We start from the raw sequence: 24,261 nt of genomic DNA on the forward strand, positions 1-24,261 counted from the left end.
CATGTGGACAGCCCGAGTAGCAGCAGCAATATCTGGATCTGGAATATCAATTGCTACCCTTATTTACCTCCATCTCCGTCGTGACTTTAAAACTCTCTGTCTTTCCCGCTTTCGCTCATTCAAGACGTAGAATATATTTTCATGCCTCTCGACTGGACCGTTCCCCTTCCCGCCTTCTTGCCCTAATATTGATAATACTTTTCTTCTCCTCTCCACCCTTCTATCTGCGCCTGGAAAGCCATGGCTGGAGACTTAAGAGGGAGACGAACTTCCCAAGAGCCAGAGGTCTCTACGAAAGAGTCCTCGCCGGGCTTTTCTCCTTTTGAGTCAGCGTCCTCGGTTACCTCCATCGATGGTCCCAACCCGGCTGTCCTGGTAGGCTATGCCTGCCGTGTTGCAGGTGCAGACCGGCCCAGCAAGCTCTGGGAAAACCTCGTCCAGCAGAAGGATGTGCGATGCAAAATGCCCGCGGATCGGTTCAACGTCGACAACTTCTTTCATCCAGATGGCACCCATAAGGGCACGGTCAGTGAGAGTTCCCAATCCATGCCCCTGTCCCTACGCTGTGTCCGAGCACGTTACGCTGATGAACGCACCAGACCAACGCAAAATATGGCTACTATCTCGATCAGGACCTGGGTCATTTTGATCGAAGTTTCTTCCGGATCTCAGGCAAGGAGGCCGAGGCAATGGATCCCCAACAACGACTGATCCTTGAGGTGGTTTATGAGGCATTGGAAGATGCCGGAATTACCTTGGAAGAAATCAACGGCTCACGCACTTCTGTGCTATGCGGGTCATTTACTAATGATTATAATGCGATGCTGACCAAAGATCTCGAACACTATCCGAGTTACACCGTGACCGGCACGGGCAATGCTATCCTGTCGAACCGTGTCTCCTACGTCTTTAATCTGCAGGGAATGAGTCTCACCATTGATACTGCCTGCTCCTCGTCTCTGGTGGCCTTTCATCTGGGAGCACAGTCTGTCCAGAGTGGGGACTGCGACACATCCATCATTGTCGGCTCAGCCCTCCATTTTGACCCAAACATCTTCATCACAATGACAGACTTGGGCATGCTATCTGAGGAAGGCCGTAGCCGTGCCTTTGCCGCTGGTGTCAAGGGCTACGCGCGGGGTGACGGTGTCTGCGCAGTCATACTACGCGGACAGCGACAGGCGGAGCTGCATGGCGATGATATTCGAGCGGTCGTTCGAGCGACCGGATCCAACCATGACGGGACAAAACAGGGCATCACACTCCCTTCTGCCGCGGGGCAGGAGGAGCTCATCAGGAAGACATACCAATCGGCAGGCTTGGACCCGGCTGACACCACTTACGTCGAAGCCCATGGAACGGGCACTGGTCGCGGAGATCCTCTGGAGACGGAAGCCTTGGGAACTGTGTTTGGCTCCAAGCGGCGCCAGCAGCCACTATATGTGGGCTCGATTAAGAGCAACATCGGTCATACAGAGGGGGCCTCTGGACTGGCCGGCATTATCAAGGCCACCATGGCCCTGGAGAAGGGCCAGATTCCCCCCAACATGCATTTCAAGATTCCCAACCCCGACATCAAGTTTGACGAATGGCAGATCCAGGTTCCCACTCAGCTGGTTGAGTTTCCTCTCAACGCACACGGTCACCGGCGCGTTAGCATCAACTCTTTCGGCTATGGCGGTGCCAATGCACATGTCGTACTGGAGGATTACCGGCCACACACCATTCAGGAACGACCGCCTATAGCTCTCCCAGCCGCCTTCAAGGCGGCGGCGCATGAGCGCCCGTTCCTTGTGCCTTTGACCTCCCATACGGATAAAGCTGGGAACATCTGGACCGAGAAGCTCGTGGAGTATCTGGACAAACACGAGGGCTGCGATATAGCCGACTTGGCCCTAAGTCTGTCCACCTCCCGCTCGATGCACGCCCAGCGGTCTTATGCCATCGGAAAGAATATCACCTCCATCAAGGATAGCTTGCGCAAAGTGCCGGCCTGGACCAAAGCCAACAAGCAGTCCCCACGACTGGGGTTCGTCTTCACGGGTCAGGGTGCGCAGTGGCACGCCATGGGTCGCCAGCTAATGCAGAAATCCCCCATCTTCCTTCAGACCCTGCAACGGACGGACCAGGTGCTCAAAGCGCTTCCCGATGGACCCCGATGGTCGGTTGTGGAAGAGCTCTCCCGGACCAAGGAGGACTCCCAACTCGGTCAGACTCACCTGTCACAGCCCATCTGCACCGCTTTACAACTGGCCATTCTCGAGCTTCTCAAGAGCTGGGGTGTCGAGCCCACTGCCGTTGTCGGACACTCGTCCGGCGAGATGGGTGCCGCTTATGCAGCTGGCATTCTCTCCTTCGAAAGCGCCATGTACGCCGCGTACTACAGGGGGCTCCACATGTCCAGTGGCGCTGCACAGGCCGGTCCAGATGCTGTTCCTGGGGCAATGATGGCCGTTGGTCTGGGTGAGACAGAGGCCCTGGCTGAGTTAGAGGCCTACAAGGGCAGAGCTGTCATTGCCGCCGTGAACAGCCCATCTAGTGTCACCTTGTCCGGCGATGAGGATGCCATTATCGAAGTCCAGAAGAACCTGGAAGCCCGCAAAATCTTCGCCCGCCGCTTACAGGTCGCGCAGGCCTTCCATTCCCACCACATGTTCCCTCTGGCCCCAGCCTACGCCAAGGCGCTGAATGACTGCCCAGGTTTCTCGGCGCAGCCCTCCGATAAGGCCCGCATGTTCTCCAGTGTGACGGCGCGCGTAGCCGATGCCGATCAGATGGGAGCGGACTACTGGACGTCCAACATGACAGGTACCGTGCGCTTTTCTGATGCCTTGGTGGGTATCTTGTTGGACGACTCGGAGAATCAGAACGTAGATGTGCTGGTGGAAATCGGACCCCATCCAGCCCTCAAGGGGCCGGCCCGGCAGGTGATGAAGAGTCTGAACATGGACCTGCCCTACTTTGCTTCACTCACGCGTGGCACTCCCGACTACGACGGCATCCTCGGGCTCGCCGGGCAGCTCTTCCAGGTTGGGTATCCCGTGGACTTGCCAGCTGTCAACGGCGATGCCTACCTGTCCGAGTCGGGCCTTCTCAGCATCGCGCCTCGAGGCCGTCGCCTGAAGGACCTCCCCAGCTATGCCTGGGATCACTCCGAGCGCTATTGGGCAGAAACCCGATTGATCCACAACCACCGACTGCGCACACATCGCCACAGTCTGCTGGGTCATCAGATGGCCGGCTCCATCGACAACCACGTGCGGTGGCGCAACTATCTGCGTCTGCGCGAGCTGCCGTGGCTGGCGGATCATGTCATCGACGGCAAGGTGCTCTTCCCGGCGGCAGGCTACATGAGTCTGGCCTTTGAGGCTGTGGCGCGCGTCCGCGGAGGCATCCAGCCGGCGCAAGGGTTTGCCTTACGCAACGTGTCCATCAAGGCGGCGTTGGTGCTCGACGACTCGGACATGGGCACGGAATTGATCGTCGACCTGCAACCCCAGGTTACCTCCGCCATGTCACGGTCCGATACCTGGTACGAGTTCAAAATATTTTCTTATGACAGCCAGTATAACTGTACGGAGCATTGCTCGGGACTGGTGGCCGTCGACCAACCCTCCACTATCCTCGCCGCCCCCGATCGCGACCTGCGCCTGAAGAGCAGCACAGCCTCTGCGCCTGTCAGTCGCTATTATCGTCATCTCGGCGACATAGGCCTGCAGTATGGCGATGAATTTCGCTTGTTGACCGGCAGCATCGAATCTGGGCCCGGCTTTGCCTGCGCCAGCCTCACTTTCAGTCCGGATCAATATGCGCGGCAACCGGCGGATGTGACTTTTGTGCATCCCACGATGTTGGATGCCACCTTCCACACTATCTTCCCGGCCCTGGAGCAAGTACTGGGTCATGACCTGGATTCCGCCTTTATTCCTACCTTCGTGGAGAGCTGCCACATCTACCCAACCATGCTGACCCTTAAGGATGCTGTCGGGCCGCAGGAGGTGTGGGTGGACACCGCAACGCAGCAGTCGGGCTTCCGCTCGGCCATCAGCCAGCTGCACGTCGAGATGGCGGCCACTGGCCAGCCGCTTCTGGCCTTCTCAGGCCTGCGAGTGACTTCGCTCGGCAGTGGCACCGATGCCAATGACCGGTCTCTTTTCTTCCGCACGCGCTGGCAGGCGGCCTTCGATCAGCTCAGCGCTGATACTCCCAGGCTGGCAAAGACCTCTCGTGCAGAAATGGTCGACATGTTTGTTCACCAGCACCCCAACACCCAGATTCTCCATGTCACCAATGGGGTTCAGGAGACGGAGCAGGTTCTTCAGGCCCTGAGTGGCCCCAGCCAAGAGCGACGCCGATTCAAATCCCTCACCCCCATCACTGCGGATGGCGGCTGCTTAACAGGCGAAGCATGGGAGCAGCTTGCCAGCCAATGGCCAGGACTGGTTCTTCTGGAGGAGCCAACTGAGCAGGGCTACGACCTCGCCGTTGTTACAGCACCCACGTCACGCAGTGTGGTGCCCTTCCTCAAGCAAGATGGCCAAGTGATTGCGCCTCTAGGGTTCTCGGAGCCCCAGCTCGAGAAGCGCCTCCAGACTGACCAGGCTTCGGTCTGGAAGACAGCTACGACCGCCCCTGATGAATCCAATTCCAGGCCGCTAGTGATTGTCCATTCATCACCTCCCTCCAGCCGGACGGTTGATCTCATCTCCCGCCTCGGGGCCTCCTTGAAACATCGCCCGACCTCCTGTATAGGTTTCAACGAGTTATCCAAGATGTCACTCGTAGACGCTGATGTCGTTGTTTTGGCCAGTTTGGACAGCCCTCTGTTCATGGCGAGAGATTCAACCAGCGAATCCGTGTTCGATGCAGCACGGGCCTTGTTACTGCGGCCCCAGCTCAACCTTGTATGGCTCCTTGAAGGTGCCACTGACCAAGTGCCCGAGAACCCAGTGAGCGCCATGATCATCGGCCTGATGCGTGTGGCCCGCATCGAGAATGAAGGATCCCGCATTGTCACCTTGGATGTGCCAGTTAAATCTTCTCCCAATTCTGTGGTTTCATTCATTACGCAACTGCTGAATCGCGACATTGTAGACGAGGAATGGTCCCTGCGCGAGAACACCTTGTTTATTCCACGCATCGAAGCCGATGATGCACTGAATGCTAAGGTTCGCGGTGGTGTCAGTTCAGGGCCGAAGCTGGAGTCGTTCAGCAGACAGCGTCCAATCAAGCTGACCGTCGGTCAAGTGGGCCGGTTGGAGAGCTTGGTCTGGGAAGATGACGATGAGCTGCTGCAGGATAACTTAGGGCCAGATGAGGTCGAGATCGAGGTCAAGGCCTCCACGGTGTCAGCCCGTGATGTCGCGGCCGCCACGGGTGCCATTGACGACTATCGCCTGGGCGATGAATGCGCCGGTCTGGTGCGACGCGTAGGGAGCCTCGTGGATCCGACCAAGTTTCAGCCGGGCGACAAGGTGCTGGCCATTCGCCCGGGTCAAGGGGCGCATCGCTCAGTCGTGCGCAATCCAGCGTCGTGCTGCTTCCGACTGGGACCTATGCCCTTCGAGGATGCGGCAGCTCTGCCCCAGATCCTGGTCACCCCTTACTATGCACTGATCGAGATCGCCCGCCTGCAAGCCAAGGAGAGCGTGCTAATTCATGCCGCGGCCAGTGGGGTGGGCCAGATGGCCGTCCAAATTGCCCAGATGGTGGGCGCCAGTATCATCGCCACTGCCGGCTCAGAGGCGGAACGCGCTTTATTAACCAAGCGATACGGACTGTCAGCAGACCGGATTTTTTCGTCGCAGGACCTCAGCTTTGTGAATGGGGTGCAACAGCTGACCAGCGGCCGCGGCGTGGACGTCGTCTTGAATAGTCTCACCGGCAAGCTGCTGCATGGATCCTGGCGCTGTGTGGCCGCATTTGGCCGGTTCGTGGAGATCGGTACGCATGACATCCGGGAGAATGCCATGCTGGAAATGGCACCTTTCCAGCGCAATGTCCTATTTGCGGCCGTTGACCTGGTGAATCTGTATGCCACCGATCGGGCCTTGGGGGCCCGTCTCTTCCAAGAGGTTTGCGACTTGTGTCATGTCGGCAAGCTGGGGCTCCCCGAAACTATTCGGGGCGTGCCTTATTCCGACGCCCCTCAAGCTTTCCGTCTTGTACAAACCGGGGAGCACATTGGCCAAGTGGTGCTGGTGGCTCGCGAAGACACGCAGGTGCCCGTCAGGCCTGCCACCTGGAGTCGGCGTGCCAACCAGTTCCACCCAGATAAGACCTATCTGCTGGCAGGAGGTCTGGGAGGGCTGGGCCGCACCTTGGCGGAGTGGATGCTGCAACGCAACGCTAAGCATTTGGTCTTTCTGTCGCGGTCTGGTGAGTCTCGTGCTGAGGCTAAAGCCACCGTATCGTGGCTGCGGGCACACGGTATTGACGTGACCGTGTATAAGGGGGATGTGGCCAATCCGGCCGATGTGCAGGCCTGTGTGGGTGGAATTCGCAACCTGGGTGGAGTCTTCCATGCGGCCATGGTGCTGGCTGATGCCGCATTGGAGAACATGACTTACGCGCAATGGCATCAGTGTGTACAGCCCAAGGTGGTTGGCGCCTTCAACCTCCACCAGGCCACCAAGAGCCTGCCCCTGGACTTCTTTGTGACATTTTCCTCGGTTTCGGCCTGCTTTGGCACGCGGTCCCAGGGCAACTACGCTGCAGCCAACACCTATCTTGATGCTTTGATGCGGTATCGACGCCAGATTGGGCTGCCTGCTTCCACGATGAACTGCGGACGCATCACTGGCATGGGTGTCGCTGCCGAGGCAGCGGCCTTGGAGCGATTCATGGAGCAGGAAGGTTTTGACGGCGTCAACGGCCAAGAGCTGATGCAGCAAGTCGAAGAGGCCGTGTTCGGGGATGGCCAGTCCCAAGTGGTCTCCGATCGCGGCGTCGACCTCTATCAGACAATAACCGGAGTCATCCTCACGCGTGACGACGTGTATTGGGCCGCCCATTCCCTTTTCAAGAACCTCTATCAGAACCATGACTTTGATCGGCATTCAGGCCAGAAGCCTGGAGAAGTCAGCTTGCCCATTCTTTTCGCGCAGACTACAGACCCGGAACAGCGGGCTGGTCTGTTGCTGGAGCGCTTTGTCGAGAAGCTGGCCGTCTCCCTGGGCGCCAGCAAGGAGTCGCTGAAACCGGCGGATCCCATCTATGGACTCGACTCGTTACTGGCGGTCGATCTGCGCAACTGGTTTACCAAGTCCCTGGGCGTCGACGTTGCTTTATTCGATGTGATGGGGGCTCCGTCCATTCGTGTTTTGATCGAGAAGGCCGTGCGTCTGTACGGCGAGCAGGAGAAGAAAACTGGCCAGTCCGCGCCCAAGAAGGCCGATAACGCTGCTGCTTCTGCATCCTCAAGCTCGTCCCCAGGAAGCAGCGGCAATGTCACCACTATCGGCATTCCTACGGCAGATGTGTCGCGTCCTTTGCCCTTGTCCACCTTCCAGCACCGTCTCTGGTTCGCGCATAGCTTTGCCGAGGACAAATCCTTCCTGAATATTCCAGTGACCATGCACCTGCGCGGGACCCCGGATCTCTCTCTCGTCCGTCAAACGCTATTCGAACTGCAGGCAAGAAACCCAATCCTCCGCACGGCCTACCAGGAGGGAGACGAGTATGCAGAGCAGACGATCCTCCCTCCCTCTCCGTTGACAGTCAAGTTCCGGGATGTGTCTGCTGCAGAAGACCCAACAGAAGCCCTGCAAGCCCTGGTCTCCACGCTGAAGCGTATACAGTTGAACATTGAAATCGGTCAGCTAATCGATGCCACCCTCGTCAAGGTGACACCAGGAAACTATGCACTGGTGCTCATAATGCACCACATCTGCACTGATCGCGCCAATACCGACCCTCTCCTCACGCAGATATCGACCTTATATGATACCCTGCGCAGTGGCCGAAGTCTCAATTCCCTGCCTGCCCCGAAGATCAATTATGCCGACTTCACTCTGTGGCATAACCAGCTGCTCGAGTCCGAGTCAATGGTATCCCACATTGACTACTGGCGACGCACGCTAGACGGTATCCCTGTCGCCAGTCCTCTGCTTCCCTTCGCCTTGACTGAACGCCCCGCGCTCGACGACTACTCGCGCGAAAATCTCACCGTCCAGATTGACGCATCCCAGCTCAAGCGAATCAAGCGAATCTGCACCCAGGCCCAAAGCAGTCCCTTCCAGTTCATCTTCAGCGCCTTCCGGGCCTTCCTCTACCGTTTCACCGAAGATCCGGACCTGACCATGCTGATGGTGGATGGCAACCGGCCACACGCAGAGTTCAGCGACTTGTTGGGCTTCTTCGTTAACATGACACCCATCCGATGCCAGGATGCTTGCTCGGGCACCTTTGAGCAGCTGCTCCGCACCATGAGCGGACGCATCCGTGAGGCCATGTCCCACAGCATGGTTCCCTTCGACGTGATTGTCAGCGAGACCAAGGTCCCCCGGAGCCCAGGACATTCTCCGTTGGGCCAGGTGATGGTCAACTACCAGCAGCCTGAGGGCCAGGCCATTTATCAAGCCGGCGACTTTGTTTTACACAAGCTCGAGGCTCAGAACATGCCCTCGGCCTGTGAGCTGAGCCTGGAGGCGCGCGAAGATGCAGAGCACATGCTACAGCTGCAGCTGGAATACTCTACCACCCTGTACGGAGCGGAAGACATGCAGCGCTTCTTTGAGAATTTTCACACCTTCTTGTGCTCCCTCATTCAGGACCACCGCCAGCCTATTCCGAGTGTTCCTCTTGCCGGCGCAAGTGAAATCGAGCGGCTGAGCATCCAATTCTGGAATCACCCGCTGCGGCCCCATAGCTGGCAGGACACTTCCATCATTGGAAGAGTGCTCGGCTTTGCCGACACCCAGCCAACGGCTGTGGCGGCGAGCACATCCGAGGGCGAGAGCATCACCTATCGGGACCTCGTGTTTGCGGCCCGGCGCCTGGCTTTCTCGTTGCAAGATGCAGGCATTCGTCCAGGACAACATGTGGCCATCCTGGCAGAACCCGGTATCCCCTTCGTGGTCTCCATGCTCGGTGTATTGTTCAACCGCTGCGGGTACCTGCCCATGGACTCGACTATGGCCGTAGGTCGCTTGGCATTCATTGCGGATGACTCCGAAATGGGACTGTTGCTCTTTGATGAGGCCTGTCGCGGACTGGCATCCCAGGTCCGGGCCCAAAGTCAGGGAACTTATGCCCTGTTGAGTATCCGCGATGCCACAGCCACCTGTGTGCTGTCTGATGTGCATCACCCCCTTCCCAGCGACCCGTGCTACATGTTGTACACCTCGGTAAGTTAATATCGGCTGTTACATCTAAGATATGGCTCACGGCTAACCCGCGGATCCCCTTCTCTCCCCACGCAATACAGGGTAGCACTGGAACTCCCAAAGGCGTCCGCCTGTCCCAGACAAACCTCTTTGAAATGCTGGCAGCCGTACAGCAACACTTCAATTTCAACTCGAAAGACCGGTTTCTACACCAGATCTCTCCCTCATTCGACCTATCGGTAGGAGAGCTATGGTCGGCCCTGACAGTAGGGGGGCAGCTCTGCATTGCCACCAAGGCTACACGCCGCAACCCCGTACAGCTGGGTGACTACATCCGTGAGGCCGCCGTGACCTTCACCTACTTCACCCCGACCCAGATGGCCCTTGTTCTTGAGCACAATGGCGCCGCTCTAGCCGCAAATCCCAACTACCGTATCTCCCTGCTCTGTGGCGAGCGGTTACCCGCGCGCCTGGCCGACGCCTTTCACAAATTAGGCACCTCGGCCACGCTGTACAACTGCTGGGGACCCACCGAAGCCGTGGTCCAGACGACCGTCCACCGCTGCGACGGACCGATGGCAGAGCAGCTTAACATCCCCATTGGCTATGCCCTCGGCAACTGCCGTCATTACATCGTCGACGCCGCCATGAACCCGTTACCGCCGGGATTCGTGGGCGAGATCTGCATCGGCGGTCCGCAAGTGGCCCAGGGCTATTGGAATCGTCCGGAGGTTAACCGTAAGCAGTTTGTGCGCAATCCCTTCTGCAGTCTCGACGATGAGGAGCGTGGCTGGACCATGCTCTTCCGTACGGGTGATCGTGGTCGGTTCTTGCCCGATGGCCAGCTAGAATTCCTGGGCCGCATTTCGGGTGATAAGCAGGTCAAGCTGCGCGGGCTGCGCATTGATCTCGGGGAGATCGAACATGTTCTGCATCGCGAATCCTTTACCTCTGAGGGACAGGGTATCGTTGATCTGGCTGTTGTAGCCCGAACGGAGGACGAGGACCCAGCTTCCCTAACGGATGATCGGCAACTGATAGCCTTCATCGTGCCCAAGAAACCCCTGTCGACCAGCCATGACAAGGCCGCATATGCTGTGCTCCTGCAGGCACGGGCCAAGAGTTCCTTGAACGACTACATGCTGCCCAGTGCCTACCAGTTCCTCGACGCTCTTCCAACCACCACCAGTGGTAAAACCGACCGACGTAGTCTACTTACATGCCTGGTTGAGTTGACACGTCCGATCCAAAAAGCAGCGGACAGTCCAGTCTCCTCTTCCGCCAACCCGACAGCCTCTGGCCAGAAAAAGCAATCGGCTCCACAAAAGGGCAGGGCAGAGACTCTCGACGCGGTCCGCCGTTCGTGGCAGGCCATATTAAAGCTAGACGCGCCGCCTGACCCCACCAGCCACTTCTTCCAGATGGGAGGCCAGAGTCTGCTTTTCCTACGTCTACAGGGCAGACTCAGAAGGGAATACCAAGTGACGCTAAGCCTGCAGGACATGATTCAAGAACCTACCCCCAAGCGCATTGCCGATTTGATCGACCGACAGCTCGGTGGAGCAGACGTCCCCAGCGAAAAAGAGACGAAGAACGACGACAAAAAGGCCAAGGCAAAGAAGGCCATGAGCAGTCACAGCGCAGAAGCCATTGACTGGATTGCAGAGACAACTCTTCCCATGGATGATCGCTTCCATCCTTCCGAATCTCATCCTCCTGCAGCCGTGACCAACCTCCTACTGACCGGTGCCGATAGCTTCTCGGGTGTCCATCTACTAGCCCATCTCCTTACCCAGCGGCCCGGTGTGACTGTTTACGTGCTGGGCAGCTATGCTCCGCTCGATCATGGACAGATTTTCCAGAAGTTCATGGAGTACAAGCTGCTTAATGGGGCCCTCACTCCGGAGCGCATCCTGACAGGCATTCAAGTCGTTCCCGGATTCCTGGCACATGAATCCCACTTTGGCCTCGCTGCCGCCGACTTCCAACGCCTTGCAATCTCTATTCATGCGATATACCATCTGGCCTCCGAGGTGTCGCTGCTCAAGACATACCATGATCTCAAGCACCTCAACACGACTTCAGCGCTTACCCTCATCGAGCTGGCTAATCTGGGGGCCCGGGGCAGCCGTATTCATTACCTGTCCACCTGGAGTGTTCCCCATCTGCAATCCTGGGAGCAGTCGCAGCGTAATTTCTCCAGCATCCAAGTCGACGAAATTAGTCCCATCCATTTCGCTCCTCCTGCGACCGTTGACAATGGCTACTTCAAGACCCGCTGGGCTACGGAGATGCTCCTCACGCGGGCCGCTGCGCGTGGGTTCCCCGTCACCATCTACCGTTCGTCTGCCATCTCGGGCAACACCGTGACTGGCGTCCCTTCCTCTGACCAGGACATCGTGCGTGGTATGGTTATGGACATGGTGCGTCATGGGGTCGTCCCTCAGGCTGGCACGTCCGATGTTCCTTTCGTGGTCGATTTCATTCCCGTCAACTATCTCGCGGACGTATTGGGCCATCTAACCGCGGTGCACGACACCACTCGACCCGCCGGACTAGAGGTCCTCCACATTACCAACCCCAAGCCCCTCTCGCTCGACCAACTGCCTCGCCTGGCAGCAGCCATTCGAGGTGACGGTCACAGTGCTCGCTCCGTGAGCGTGGAGGGCTGGCTCGAGGCGCTGGAGCAGGCAGTCGGCGAAGATGAGCAGCTGCGTCTCGAGACTTTGCGAAACTATTTCCTCAATGGACATAACATGTTTGCTCTAAATTGCCGCAAGGCAATTGCCTTACTGGCAGAGAAGAAGGATCTTGTGGCTTGCCCCCCTGTGGATGAAAATTATTTGAGAGACTTGTGGATGGGGATTGCATAGAAGCAAGTACTATGTTTGTTTTGATTTGAGTGTTTCATTGCTTTTGGGCTCTAAAACCTAATTAGTTGTGTCTACATAGGTCACCTTGACGGGCCTGTTCTTCCTGAAAGGGCGTGTTTGCTGTTGTTGCAAATAGTGAAGTAGTGTGTCTAATCTGAATGACAAGATCAGTCGTGATGAAATCTTCTGGCATGTCAACCCAAATCCCTAGTCGAGCACGTAGCTCTCCATGTCACCGTGATTCATACATGTAGGCTCTTGACGTCTTCCATTTGAAGATCCACGCTGTATGGGTCTTTTGATAGCACTTCCTGGTTCAGGGCACACTTGGGGGGAGAGAGTTTGTTGAGTTCAGGTTGCATACCGCCGACGTTTCATTTCCTTCGAACAGTTGGAAAATGTATGAATCTATTTCTACCTCCTTGGATTAGACTAGACCCCTTTGTGACTGATGTATCCGCGGATGAGCCGACCTGGCAAGGTACGACTAGGCTCACGGGAGCGGACCGAAGGCAACCTTGAATCTCTCGTCATGTAACCCTGATCCACCTCGTCCTCTCCGCGGAACAAGTACCGAGGATCCGCTAGCACAACCTCCAACTCGTCCCTGACGCCATGACTTGTTGACAAGTCCGCGGGTAAGCTTAGTCCAGAACTCGAACGACTTCACTATCAATCTCGAGCAAGATCTGCTTCTCCACGTTCCGCTCCGCCACTGGCGCGCCAACCGGCGAGTTACATCTAGACTTCTGTAGTCTATACTCTATGATCCCGTCTCGGCATCTTGAGTGACAAAGCAGTAGTAGTCGTGGCCTACTGATGACAGCCTTGAGTAGCCAAACGACGTGTGGCCAACACTCCCATTCTCATCCTGCTTGGCGAGTCTCCATCGCAGACAGTATGCCATTCTGGTCCGGATGGAGCCTTGACGCGATATCCGGCTAGCTGTGAGGCCGTCATCGAGTGCGATTGTTCCACTCCCTATCCGTCATGACTGTTACCATGATATTCATCAGATAGTATGTATATAGATGGCCTTCGGGAGAATGCTGTTAGATCAGTCAATCAGCCAATCGAACAGAAATCAGAATCTGCCCTAGAGCAAGATGCGGTCTCATCTGCAGTCTGCCGTCCTTTTCTCACTCTGCCTCAGTCCGGCGGTGGCCACCCCGTATATCTACCATCGCCGGCCGGTCTTGCAGGAGTACCTGGGCCCTGAGGCGGATGAAAACCCACCCCAGCCGACGGAGCCATATGACTACGTGGTAGTCGGCGGCGGAGTAACTGGCCTCATCGCAGCCGGCCGCCTGGCTGAGCATTACAATGTGGCTGTAGTTGAGCGGGGCGGATATTATGAGGAGAGGACAGGCAACCTGAGTCAAGTTCCGGGATACACAGAACTCTTTGACAACAGCAACACTCCTCCCCGCGATGATGTGGAACATTGGTGGGAGATTCCCGGGACGCCGGTATGAGAATTGGCCCTTCTCCCCAGACCCAATCTCTTCTTTCCATCATACAGTAGAGCACTGACTTTTCATTGCATAGGAAACCAATAACCGCGCCTTGAACTTCACTGGTGGAAAGATGGTCAGTATTTCTCCCCGGGGCTACCATTACTTCTGTGAACTGTTACAATATTTATCTGACTGTTGAAATAGATTGGTGGCAGTCATGCCTTCTCCTATTTTGGTTACCTGCGTCCAACCTACGGAGCCATGCAAAAATGGGCCGATGAGGTTGGGGATCAGTCCTGGACCTACCCCAACACAGAGGAATATTTCGACAAGTCCATCAAGTTTACTCCTCCTAATTCCACTACGCGCTTGGCCAATGCTACACCCGAGTATGATCCCAGCCTCAAGGGCACTGGGCCTCTGGAGATTACCTACCCACGCTGGGTGCATCCCTTCAGCACTTGGTTGGCCAAGGCCTTTGATGCTCTGGGGGTCAAGCATACCCTGAGTTATGCCAATGGCGAGCTTCTTGGCTCCAGCTGGATCCTAGACACCATCAACAGCACCGACGGCACCCGGAGCACCTCTTGGACAGCCTACGTCAAGAATGCCCCGCCGCCAAAGAAGAAGCTCGATATCTTCACCTACACCCTCGCGGAAAAGATCCAGTTCGATGGGACCAAGGCCACGGGAGTGGCCGTCACCCGCGAAATTCCCAACAAGTCCGGTGGTCCCCGATCAATTGAGCAATTCACCATCGAGACGAAGAACGAATTAGTTCTGGCTGGCGGTGGTGTACTCTCCCCGCAACTCCTCATGGTCTCAGGTGTTGGGCCAGAGAAACAATTGCAAGAGTTGAACATTACTCCAGTTCTGAAAAATGATGCGGTGGGCCAGAACATGCACGATCACATTGTCTTCGCAGTCGCATATCGGGTGAAAACGCCAACCAGCTCAATTCTGTTGGATGATGAGAAACGCTGGCATGAAGAAGATCTGTTCAAAGAGAACGTCACCGGCATGATGACCAATCCTGGTCCCGACTTTGGTGGAATTGTGGATATTCCCAGCGATCTGCGAAACTTCTCGCTGTCGACCAAAGCAGGTACGTTCTAGATGCTCTTGTTTTCTATCAGGCATTAGATGGGTTTACTGACGCGGCTTTCGAAGACCTGGGTTCCTTGCCTAAGGACTGGCCCGAACTTATTGTCGTTTCCTTCCCGCTGGGTCATGACTACCCAGACGATGGCTACAACTATGCCTCCCTGATGGGCGTTCCTATGACTTCCATGTCAGTGGGTAATATCACTCTCAACTCCACCAAAATGAGCGACAAGCCCGTTGTGCACCCGCACTGGCTTACCAGCACGACCGATCTGGAAGTGTCGATTGCATCGCTCAAATACATGCGTCGGATCTTTGAAAACCCAGCCATGGAGCCCATCATTATCGGCGATGAGTTTGCTCCGGGCCCTGAAGCCGCCACCTGGGCTGAAGTTGAGCATGCCTTGAAGAATAGCTTCCGTTCAATGCATCACCCGGCGGCCACCCTGCGCATGGGTCGCGAGGATGACCCGAATGCCGTCTGTGATAGTCGGGGTTCAATCAAGGGATTAGACAACGGTAGGTTACTATCTTTCCTATTCTTCCTTTGCCATAATCAGGTGAAAACGGTTGGCTAATCTGTCTACTCCTCTTCAGTCCGAGTTGTCGATCCTTCGGCATTCCCTTTCCTGCCCCCTGGTCTGCCTCTTGCCCCTGCCTGTAAGTTTGATGTCTTACATCCCAACTACTTGCCAATAACTTGGGGCACTAAAGTATTGCAGTCATGTTCGCTGAAAAGATTACCGATAACATCATCAACGACCAGAAGAGCGGAAAGAAGAAGGGCCACGATGAGCTCCGTACGGACTTGTAGATGATTGAGGTTTTGAAACAGTAGCCACTATCTATGGGAATGAATAAATACTTGTTACAGGTGCTCTTGACGGACTATACTGACTGTTAGTCACCGGCTACATTCACTTGCATCCATTGTTGTAGAATAAGACTCTGTAATAATGATATCATAGCCTCTCTTTGGTCGATAACTTCCATATACGTCCCTGCTATATGAAAGAACATGAGAGTTTGGAGGACGTGCAATGTGTTACGTCGACGATTTTTGCTCACAGTATGAAACTACAAGCTTCAACTCGAACGATCCGGGGGTAGCACAACCGTGGGAGCTAAGCTTACCAAAAGTGGTAGGCATCTTCAAGTGGTTACGGAGGGAAAAGGAAAGCCGTTTTCTCTTATATTACAAAGCTAGTTGCTCTAGACCGGCATTCCAATTAAGGAAATATTACCTGGAGCAGAGTCGATGACCTCACATTGCGCGGCCAAGTTGACGTCCCGTACCACTTGCGATCACGATATATGGTTCAACGCTAAGTCATGGTATGCCACTTTCCCCCTTCCTATTCATAGCGCAGTACAACTTCCGTTCTCAAATTCCGTGTGACCAAGTTTTCTCTCAAAATGTATGTCCGCTGCTGTGTCAAGATGAACGCGAGGAATATGTTTGGAAAGCAGCCTTCAGCCCCCATAAGGTTTTTTTCATGTATTTAAGCAGAAACAACAGATATATCTTACGTGATTCGTGCATTCGATCTTTTTTCGAAATGAGGGGAAAGTGTTAACCAGTTCTCCAGTATCTTCACAATCCTATCGTGCTGATAAGCCTTTGCCGCCAAAAGTGCTTTTCGACCCCCAACATTGTCTGGGGGAAGATCAGGTCTTCGGTTTGCAAGTAACCGACGTACCACGTCTTCGTGACCATTCACTGCGGCTTCAGACAAGGGCGTAAATCCAAACATGTCTTTAAAGTCAGGCTTGGCCTTTCCTGTAGACAGCAGTAGGTGAACAACACCTGCATGGCCGCTAGTGGCAGCGTGCATGAGTGGCGTGATTCCGAGTGAATCTGCTGCATCGACATTGATTCCTTCTGTCGAGAGTAGCTGGATAACAATGTTTTCGTGGCCTCTAGATGCAGCGTATGCAAGTGGTGTCATCCCATACCAATCTTTGACATCAGGTTCAACATTTTCTTTCGAGAGTAGTTGTATCGCAATGTCTGTGTAGCCTCCGCATGCAGCGTACGCAAGTGCTGTCTTCCCATCAAAGGCTTTTGCGTTTGGATCAGGCTTCCCTGTAGCTAAATTTCTATCCACAAGGGTCTTATGGCCACTCCATGCGGCGTAGAGCAAAACGGCTTCTGCGCACGGACTATTCAAGTGAGTGAAGAGGTCCTCCATGGTAACTAGTAGCTCTACAATCTCACCCCATCTATTTAGGGCTGCGCAATGAAGCATTCTATTCCAACCTTGCTTGGAGAGGGGTACCTGAAGACGTAATAACTAACATTAGAATAACGCCAGACGCGAATGGGGCTTCTTGGAAGGGGAATCGGGGATGAGCAACACCTACCTCCGTGCAGCTCATTTCCAAGAGCGACTTAATCATGGCAGGATTTGAGCGTTCGATTGCCAGTATCATTGGCTTCTTGCCATCTTTGTTTGTCGCAGTTACTCGAACAGGCTGTGTTGCTAACAGTCGATTGAACACAAGCTCGTCATTACGCTCGATGGCGGAGCATAAATTAGCAGTGATATCGGCATTGTCTCTCATTATCAGTAAATCGAACATCTTCTCCCGTCCGTATTGCATAGCACAGTGTAATAAAGTTTGATTAGCCATGTTCTGGACACTCAAGTTTATCTGATCCATTGTAATAAGTCTGGTGAAGATATATTGTTGCTTAAATCGAATGGCGTAATGCAAAGGCGTGTCACCGTGTACATCGGGTGCATTCAAGTCAATCTCGCGCATAGCTAACATTCTGTCGAACATGGAGTCGCGGCCGTACTGGATCACGTAATGTAGATACTGTTTCCCATCTTTATCCAGTTGATTGAGGTTAACATGGGTGTGTGTCATGAGGTTCGCAAACATAGCTTCTCGATCAAATTGGATGGTGTAACGGAGCGCCATTTCGATACAAGCGGTAGAGGAAGCTGAAGCGTCTTGCAGCTGGCTTCGGATGATGGAATCGAGAAAATCCCTATGGTCATTCCTAACAGCATAGGAAACCAGAAAGTCAAGGTCACGCTTGCTCGATATAGAACCACATGGCTCGTCTTTGCATATCGCCAGAATCAAATTCGATAGGTCATATTTCGCAAGGATTTGAAGAAGACATGCAGATTCCGTATGACGACGGGCTTTGTACCTCTCGAATATATTGCTGCAACGCTTCCAGCGGGAGAAATTGAAGTTGCCAAGAAAGCATCCCTGGCGGATGCCACCTTTCTCTGCGGCTTCGGAGTGTTGAAGGACATTGTGCACCGCGTATTGTAGGAATGGGACCTTTCGAGAGACAGAGCCCCTTAAGGCTTTTAGCTCATCCCTGAAAGCAGATGCAATATACTGCTCCTCTGCAATGCGGTTGCTAGCTTTGGAAAGGAGGGTGTTGTTGCAACACTGCTTCAGTTGATCATGACTGGAAGCCTCGAAGTTTTCCTGACGCTCAGGCCAGAGCTCGCGCAATCCATTCTCTTTCAGCAAAAAGTCTCGGACGGACTCATGTATAAACTGAACGGTCTTTGCCTTTGATCTAGTTGTCTCGGCGAGTCCTTTGGAGGCGCTCAATATGAATCGATCGATATCCTGCTCAGTCACGTCTTCAGGGTCCCAGGCCTCCGTCAAATTGTCGGGATCGGCAGAAAGGATGGCAAAGTACAGCTCCTCTCGTTTGAGCGGTCGTCTCGCAAATAGAATTCATTGAATACTAAGTAAGAGATCCTCCATGTTCGCAGTATCCCTGGTCAGTATATCTTTGAAAAGATCACTGAGTTTGGCCGGGATCTCACGAAGTCTCTTGCGGAGGGCATGCAAACGACCGCGCTGGAATTCGCGGTTCAAGATGCGCACACCAAGCACCATCCACAAGAAAATCCCAGAGGCCTTCGCCTGTATCTCGCGTCGAATATCTTCGGCTTGCTTACTGCGCCCAATCTTGAGCTCGCTTTGCAGGTATCGGGTAATGTCGTTAGCGTGACCTTCCTGATCCTCCAGTATCAGTTCCAGCCCCTTCTCGATAGCAATGTGGGGGTAATGACGGCTTGAGAAGCAGACGTGAAGGTGGACTTTTGATGATAACGCATGCTCTCCAAGGGATTGGATGAAACCAACCATGCCGCGGACCTGTTCTTCTTCGCACTCGTCAAGGGCATCGATGAAACAGATGATGCGACGACCGCCAAGTTGTGAGATTGACCGGCGGAGGGTGCACTGAAGTATCTCACAACACCAAGGATACATCTCGTCCCAGCGCTCAAAGTTGAGTTCGTCTAGAAGTACCTGTAGTTCTGGGACTTTCTCCAGCAATTGCGCCAACAAGGACCGGTACATCCCCAATGTTGATTTTTCCAAATCTTCTCCTCTGGCATTGAAGAAAAATGAGACGACCTTGGTGTTTGCATCCACTGTTGCATCGGCCTGTAGAAATGCGAATTTCATCATAGTGGATTTGCCACTCCCTGCCTTTCCCTTGATCCAGAGAAAGCCACGGTGCTCGGGGAAACGATCGCTGTCCAGCCAGTTCACGTATTCCTGCTTCTCAAGAAGCCACCTGCAGGTTTTAGCATGCGCGGGCTTTATCGTAGCTTGCCGACTCTCGTGTTGATCAGGTCGCAGAGCATCCATCATCGATGCGCGGTGCTGGGCAGCCGTGATTGCCCCGGGAACAGCAGGATCAGAGATAGGCCCAGGGCTGCAGGCACCGATCGTAGCAAGCAGCTGCTTTGCATATGCAGCCGCGGTTGCAGCTGCATAGCCCTGCCAGTCCTTGTTTTTATGCGAGTCTGAGTAGTCCGAAACACCTCTGATGACAAGACATGGAAAGTTGTCCATCAGCCCAGCCGCTTCCATTTCGAAACATAATATGCCATTGAGCTCCGCTGCAAGCAAATCGCGGGTTTGTGCATGCTTTATCACTTGGTTTCCGGATGCGATCAGGCCGTAGTGAACAACCGGCCGATCAGAGCTGCGTGTCGACCGGATAAGCAGTTTTTCACGGTCGCAAAACTCGCAGGTCGGTTCAGCTGGGTCATGTTCGTAATCTGAAGCAAAAAGAAGGTCTCTCTGAGAGCCGGGAGGCGTGAACGTCTCCACCATCTGCGGATTACGCGCCAACATCTCCGATATCACGACGGGTATCTGGCTGCCATTGCGGAGGTCCGCCGCCCGAACGTTATTGACTGCTGTCAGAAGGGCAGTAGACGGCTTATTCAAAGTGCCTGTGCGCTCGAAGTGCCCTTTTCTGATGGCCTTGCCATAGTCGTATTGCACCACGCCCTCGCAGCAGGGAGTGGGAATGCTCACCACGACATCCCCAAGCCGGATATCCACCGATGCAGACGGCACCCCTCCCCCGATCCCGACCATAACTAGATGATGAATCGATCCAAAACTGATGAACATATTGCTGGCGACAGTGGCTGCTGACGTGGTGCCATAGATGCCGGCGGGGAGACAAGCGATCACGATATTATGACGGCCGATGGACCCGAGAGTATACGAGTTGCTGTCTCGCGCGTGAGTGGGCAAGGCTGGATGGATCTGATCCAGCATGGCCATTGCTGCCGCTGCCTCAGTGGCAAGAGCACACACCCAGCCGATGGTGTAGTCATCGTGGGAAAGTCGCCTGAGACTCTCTCCCAGGTCGAGTTTTCTCCGCTTCGGGGGGTTTTGCATGAGATGCGGTTGTTGATGCTCTATGCGAGGTGATGTAGGGATATGATGGGCTCTTCCCACAGATTGACTGAACAGAACAAGCGTCTCTATGCCCAGGTGTTGGTGAATCAGTCTCGAGAGGGCTTTTTTCTGTGCAGGTGGTGGAAAGTGGGAGAAAGCCATCAATTGATAGCGCCCAAATGTCCGACCGGCGAATCTCTCAGCCTCGCCAGGCCTGATGGCGTGGCAGTGTACTTAGTATGCATCTCCTGCATACAATCACACTAAGTGCAGAGCTTGCAGTGGGCATGGTGCCTGATTTGCTGAAATGGCAATCTTCCACCATTATTTTCTTCCACCCCCGCTCCATGATCATCCCACGCTGGTTTGAAGTAACCCTTCCATTCGCTCGCATCCGTAGAACGATGTCTGGCGCTGAACACTCTTCATGCTTGATCCAACACATCTACTTCCGGTAAAAGGTGTATGCTGTTGAGTGGGACAGTGAATGAATGTAGACTAGCAATCTTAATTTTCATTTAAACACAAGATCAATGTATTCCACTCTCGACTCAGTCAGATCCGTTCAGCCTCGACCACTCCCAGTCCATCGCCGGCGCGCGTCCAGAACTTATTCACTCGCAATCCCACAGAGTCCAGCAACCGCGTCCACTGCTGCGTTGTCCGCTCCAGTCCCGAGCAAAACACCATCACCGCCACGTCTGTCATGCCGTGAATCGCCGAAGCATTCTGGTCGGGTACAATGTATTCTTCCATTATTAGCTTGGAGTAGCCCGGCTCCATCGCTTCCACGACATAGTTGAGGATGATCCGGGCTTTCTCATCGGACCAATCGTGCATGACATTCTTGAAGTAGTAGACACGAGCACCTGCATACCCTCGTCAGGTCACTGGTCGTTTTCAAGCACACTGAAAAAAGACGAAGAATCTCACCTTTGACGGGCTGTTGCTCCGTGAAGAAATTGTACTTGACGGGGACAATGTTGGCCCCTTCCAAGTCCTGCGCCCCTCTCACCTCGTCGATCACCACCGGCAGATCCTCCAACACCAACTTCCCTGGTGCATTGGGGAACCGTTTTTTAAATCCCAGAAGGTCATGGCCTCGGCCACCACCAATGTCCACAATCATGGCCCGATCGGGGTTGCTGTCAGCATCGGCCAATACCCGTTCTTGCACAGGGAACCAGTCCGCCCAGTGCGGGCGATCCGCACGCTGGCCTTCCATAAAGTTGTTAAACCGAGCTAGGGCTTCAGCGTTCTGGCAGAGCCACATGAATCCGTCTTCTTTCATGTTGTTGGTGTACTGTAGGGGCGCAAACAGAGGATCTTCGGGGTTACGGTAGTTGGTGACTTGAAGGTATTCTGGGGTCTTCTGGATGGTGGGAAGGAATTCACAGAACCTGATGCAAGCCTGCGTCTTAGTGACCGTACGAAGCAACTGACTTTTCCTCCCCATATAACTACTTACAAAGACTCTACCACTCCAACAGACGTTCGGTTGACCATCTCCTTGGTCACTGCGGTCGGCAAATACTTACCGGGGACTGGCTCAGCCGCAAAGCCGAATGCCACGCAGAGACGCATCATTCGCTCTAGTATAGTTCGAGCGATCAGCATCAGAAGCTAGTTGATCAATGCATGGCACGGGTCTTATACATACCGACTAGGAGGGGATCCGCAGGCTTCAACGCTGCAAGCTCGCTCACGGGGACTGGGCTCGTCGCGTTGGCCAAAGCAGGGAACACCTTCATGTCGTGAGCCACCTTCACAGCCATCAGTGCTGTCGGCTTTTTCATCATTAGCATGGGCGTCCATATGAAGTAACCCAACGGTTCAGGGCCTACTGACTCACCGTATATGCTAGTTTCAGAATCGCATCGCGAGGTTTCTCCAGCGCTCTCGCCAGCTGGGTTGCCTTCTCGAGAGCATCGATCCGGTTATATTCAGTTCCATCGGCCTGAAAAGCATCTAGCGATGACTGGACATTGGTCCAAATACTCTGGAGTGAATCTGTGTTCATCGTGTCAAGAAAACGTGCTCTGAGATAGCGAAGGGCGATGTGGGAAGAACGGCCATCGACGGCTCAAGACACCCCTCCTTTTATAATCCTTTGCCTCCCTGTTGCGGGGTGCGCTTGTCCAAGGATTCAGACATAGCGGGGGTAGTGAGAATGGCAGGTCCAGTCCGGGAGGATGTCCAACTGGCAGGTGGGTGGCATCCTGTAGCGTTCATCGCCAATGTGAACTAGCCCTGAGGTGACCTGGCTGAACACCACTAAGACGGTTCCTTCTGTCAGGCTGTCAACAGTTTTGGAGTCCCGCTCCGACGATAGTGACAGGTGGTTAAGATCATTGTAGCCTGTTATCATAAGCATTTCCTTCCACTCCGTCGATCACGTAACTAGCAAGTACCAACACCGTTTAAGAAGGAATACGTCTCGACCGTTCAACAGACAGCAGTGGGGATCACAATGCCGCGCCAAGAAGATGTATCGCTATGTCTCTGATGTCTCGTACCTGGTATAGAGCATTGCCCCGTCACTGGTCTTCCCTCGTTTGCTGCCCCAAATCGGCTCCACCACCCGCAATTCCGCATCTTTGCGCAGCACCTCCTGGCGTTCTGAGCTTCGCGGTGGAAAAGATTCGTCGACAAGGTTATGATCTACACTCCTACCAGATAGTCGTGCAGTCGTATCCTTTACTGGTTAACTTTAACTCAATCTTGATACGAGGATGATGAAATACGACATTGGGATGTACGTGGAATACAGCTTATCCAGGGGTCCGCGAAGAGAGCACTTGAAAGGAAGGGGGCAGAAAAAATAACATAATACAAAATAACTATATCCAATAATCTGTTTAGTGGAGAATATTCGAAGAATAAAAAGAGAGACTACGGTCTTAGTGCCAATCCTTCGCTGCCTACGATACAGTGTCTATAGTTAACTAATTAAACAGCACCTGAGGGACCTGGCTCATCTTCCATAGTATACAGTAGATCTGTCCTTTTTCAGTCCATCTTCACGTCAGTTCCTTGACGTCTCAGCCTCTCTCACATTCAACCGCCCTCGTTCAGTAGTAATCTGGTCCATGCATCGACTGTGGTGGGCAACATTTGACGGTCCGCCGGGGAGAGATGCTTCCGCGGCTCTCGTGGGTCTCATTTTTTCCTCTTCAGGGCCAAGTCCGATATGGGTCAGCCGCTGTGCGGATCCCGCTCCTCACACGGGACGACAATTGATACTGGAGCCTTAAATTCCTGTGGAGAATGTCCCGGACTATGATTCCGATTGGTAAATTAAACGTCGATCGCAGGCAGCGATGCCGTGTTGGGGGTGACGGATTCAACGCCCCAATCTTATCTGTCACTAAGAAGGAAAAACTATATCCAGCGGAGGGCTCAGACCACGGAACCTTATGTTAATATGCTTCTTTGTTGGAGGCGGAACGAGTGGGCAAGCCCACGTTGTGAGCCGCCTGCCAACTGGCTCAAACATCTGGTCTTTCTAAGTTCCTGCAGCTTGGTTTCAATACGTAAGCTTTGGGTCCACAGTCGGCCTCAGCTTTGTAACCCCCTCGACGCAAAGAGCGTACGGTGCTCCTGCCCACTACTCAGGTTTTCTAGATCCGTCCAAGAATTTGGAAACATTTAGTGGTCCATGCTGACCTCAATCTTGGTGCTGTCCTGACGCCTGCCACAGTCCTCCCCATGGCAAGGCACGTCCCTCATCCTGTCTGATGAGGCGTGAGTACCTACAAGGTTTGGCTGGCTCCGACCGGTGGCCATTTGAGTTAGGCTTAATTCGACTTC

The 24,261-nt window shown here is 54.2% G+C and overlaps 5 protein-coding genes across 5 annotated transcripts; 2 read left to right on the forward strand and 3 right to left on the reverse strand.

Annotated features, from left to right (window-relative positions):
* Nucleotides 1–240: 240 nt before the first annotated feature.
* BO85DRAFT_504170 (lovastatin nonaketide synthase) lies at nt 241–12,415 on the forward strand (the record flags this gene model as incomplete). The annotated part of the gene is made up of 3 exons (XM_025664285.1): nt 241–525; nt 600–9,347; nt 9,428–12,415. 3 exons carry the CDS (start codon nt 241–243, stop codon nt 12,197–12,199), a joined length of 11,805 nt encoding a protein of 3,934 aa, XP_025511401.1. The 3' UTR covers nt 12,200–12,415.
* Nucleotides 12,416–13,305: 890 nt separating this feature from the next.
* Nucleotides 13,306–15,574, forward strand: BO85DRAFT_504172 (GMC family oxidoreductase; the record flags this gene model as incomplete). The annotated part of the gene is made up of 6 exons (XM_025664286.1): nt 13,306–13,668; nt 13,748–13,789; nt 13,861–14,761; nt 14,827–15,279; nt 15,358–15,420; nt 15,483–15,574. The coding sequence occupies 6 exons, from the start codon at nt 13,306–13,308 to the stop codon at nt 15,572–15,574; spliced, it is 1,914 nt and encodes a 637-aa protein (XP_025511402.1).
* Nucleotides 15,575–16,126: 552 nt separating this feature from the next.
* Nucleotides 16,127–17,041, reverse strand: BO85DRAFT_153534 (ankyrin repeat domain-containing protein). The gene has a single exon (XM_025654163.1). It carries the CDS (start codon nt 17,007–17,009, stop codon nt 16,287–16,289), a length of 723 nt encoding a protein of 240 aa, XP_025511403.1. The 5' UTR covers nt 17,010–17,041; the 3' UTR covers nt 16,127–16,286.
* Nucleotides 17,042–19,530: 2,489 nt separating this feature from the next.
* On the reverse strand, nt 19,531–20,809 carry BO85DRAFT_504180 (5'-methylthioadenosine/S-adenosylhomocysteine nucleosidase family protein; the record flags this gene model as incomplete). Its single annotated transcript, XM_025664287.1, has 1 exon — nt 19,531–20,809. A coding segment is annotated over exon 1 (1,083 nt), but the record flags the coding sequence as incomplete, so codon positions are not given.
* A 197-nt stretch (nt 20,810–21,006) lies between these two features.
* Nucleotides 21,007–22,471, reverse strand: BO85DRAFT_381477 (O-methyltransferase; the record flags this gene model as incomplete). The annotated part of the gene is made up of 5 exons (XM_025656421.1): nt 21,007–21,320; nt 21,385–21,851; nt 21,920–22,043; nt 22,112–22,238; nt 22,304–22,471. 5 exons carry the CDS (start codon nt 22,469–22,471, stop codon nt 21,007–21,009), a joined length of 1,200 nt encoding a protein of 399 aa, XP_025511405.1.
* Nucleotides 22,472–24,261: the final 1,790 nt, after the last annotated feature.

The sequence above is a fragment of the Aspergillus piperis genome, assembly GCF_003184755.1.
Source record: "Aspergillus piperis CBS 112811 unplaced genomic scaffold BO85scaffold_23, whole genome shotgun sequence".
Taxonomy (NCBI): domain Eukaryota; kingdom Fungi; phylum Ascomycota; class Eurotiomycetes; order Eurotiales; family Aspergillaceae; genus Aspergillus; species Aspergillus piperis.

What these genes read in the sequence shown, in the direction of transcription:
- BO85DRAFT_153534 (XM_025654163.1), bottom strand. Translation starts at nt 17,009, where the DNA reads ATGCTTCATTGCGCAGCCCTAAATAGATGGGGTGAGATTGTAGAGCTA.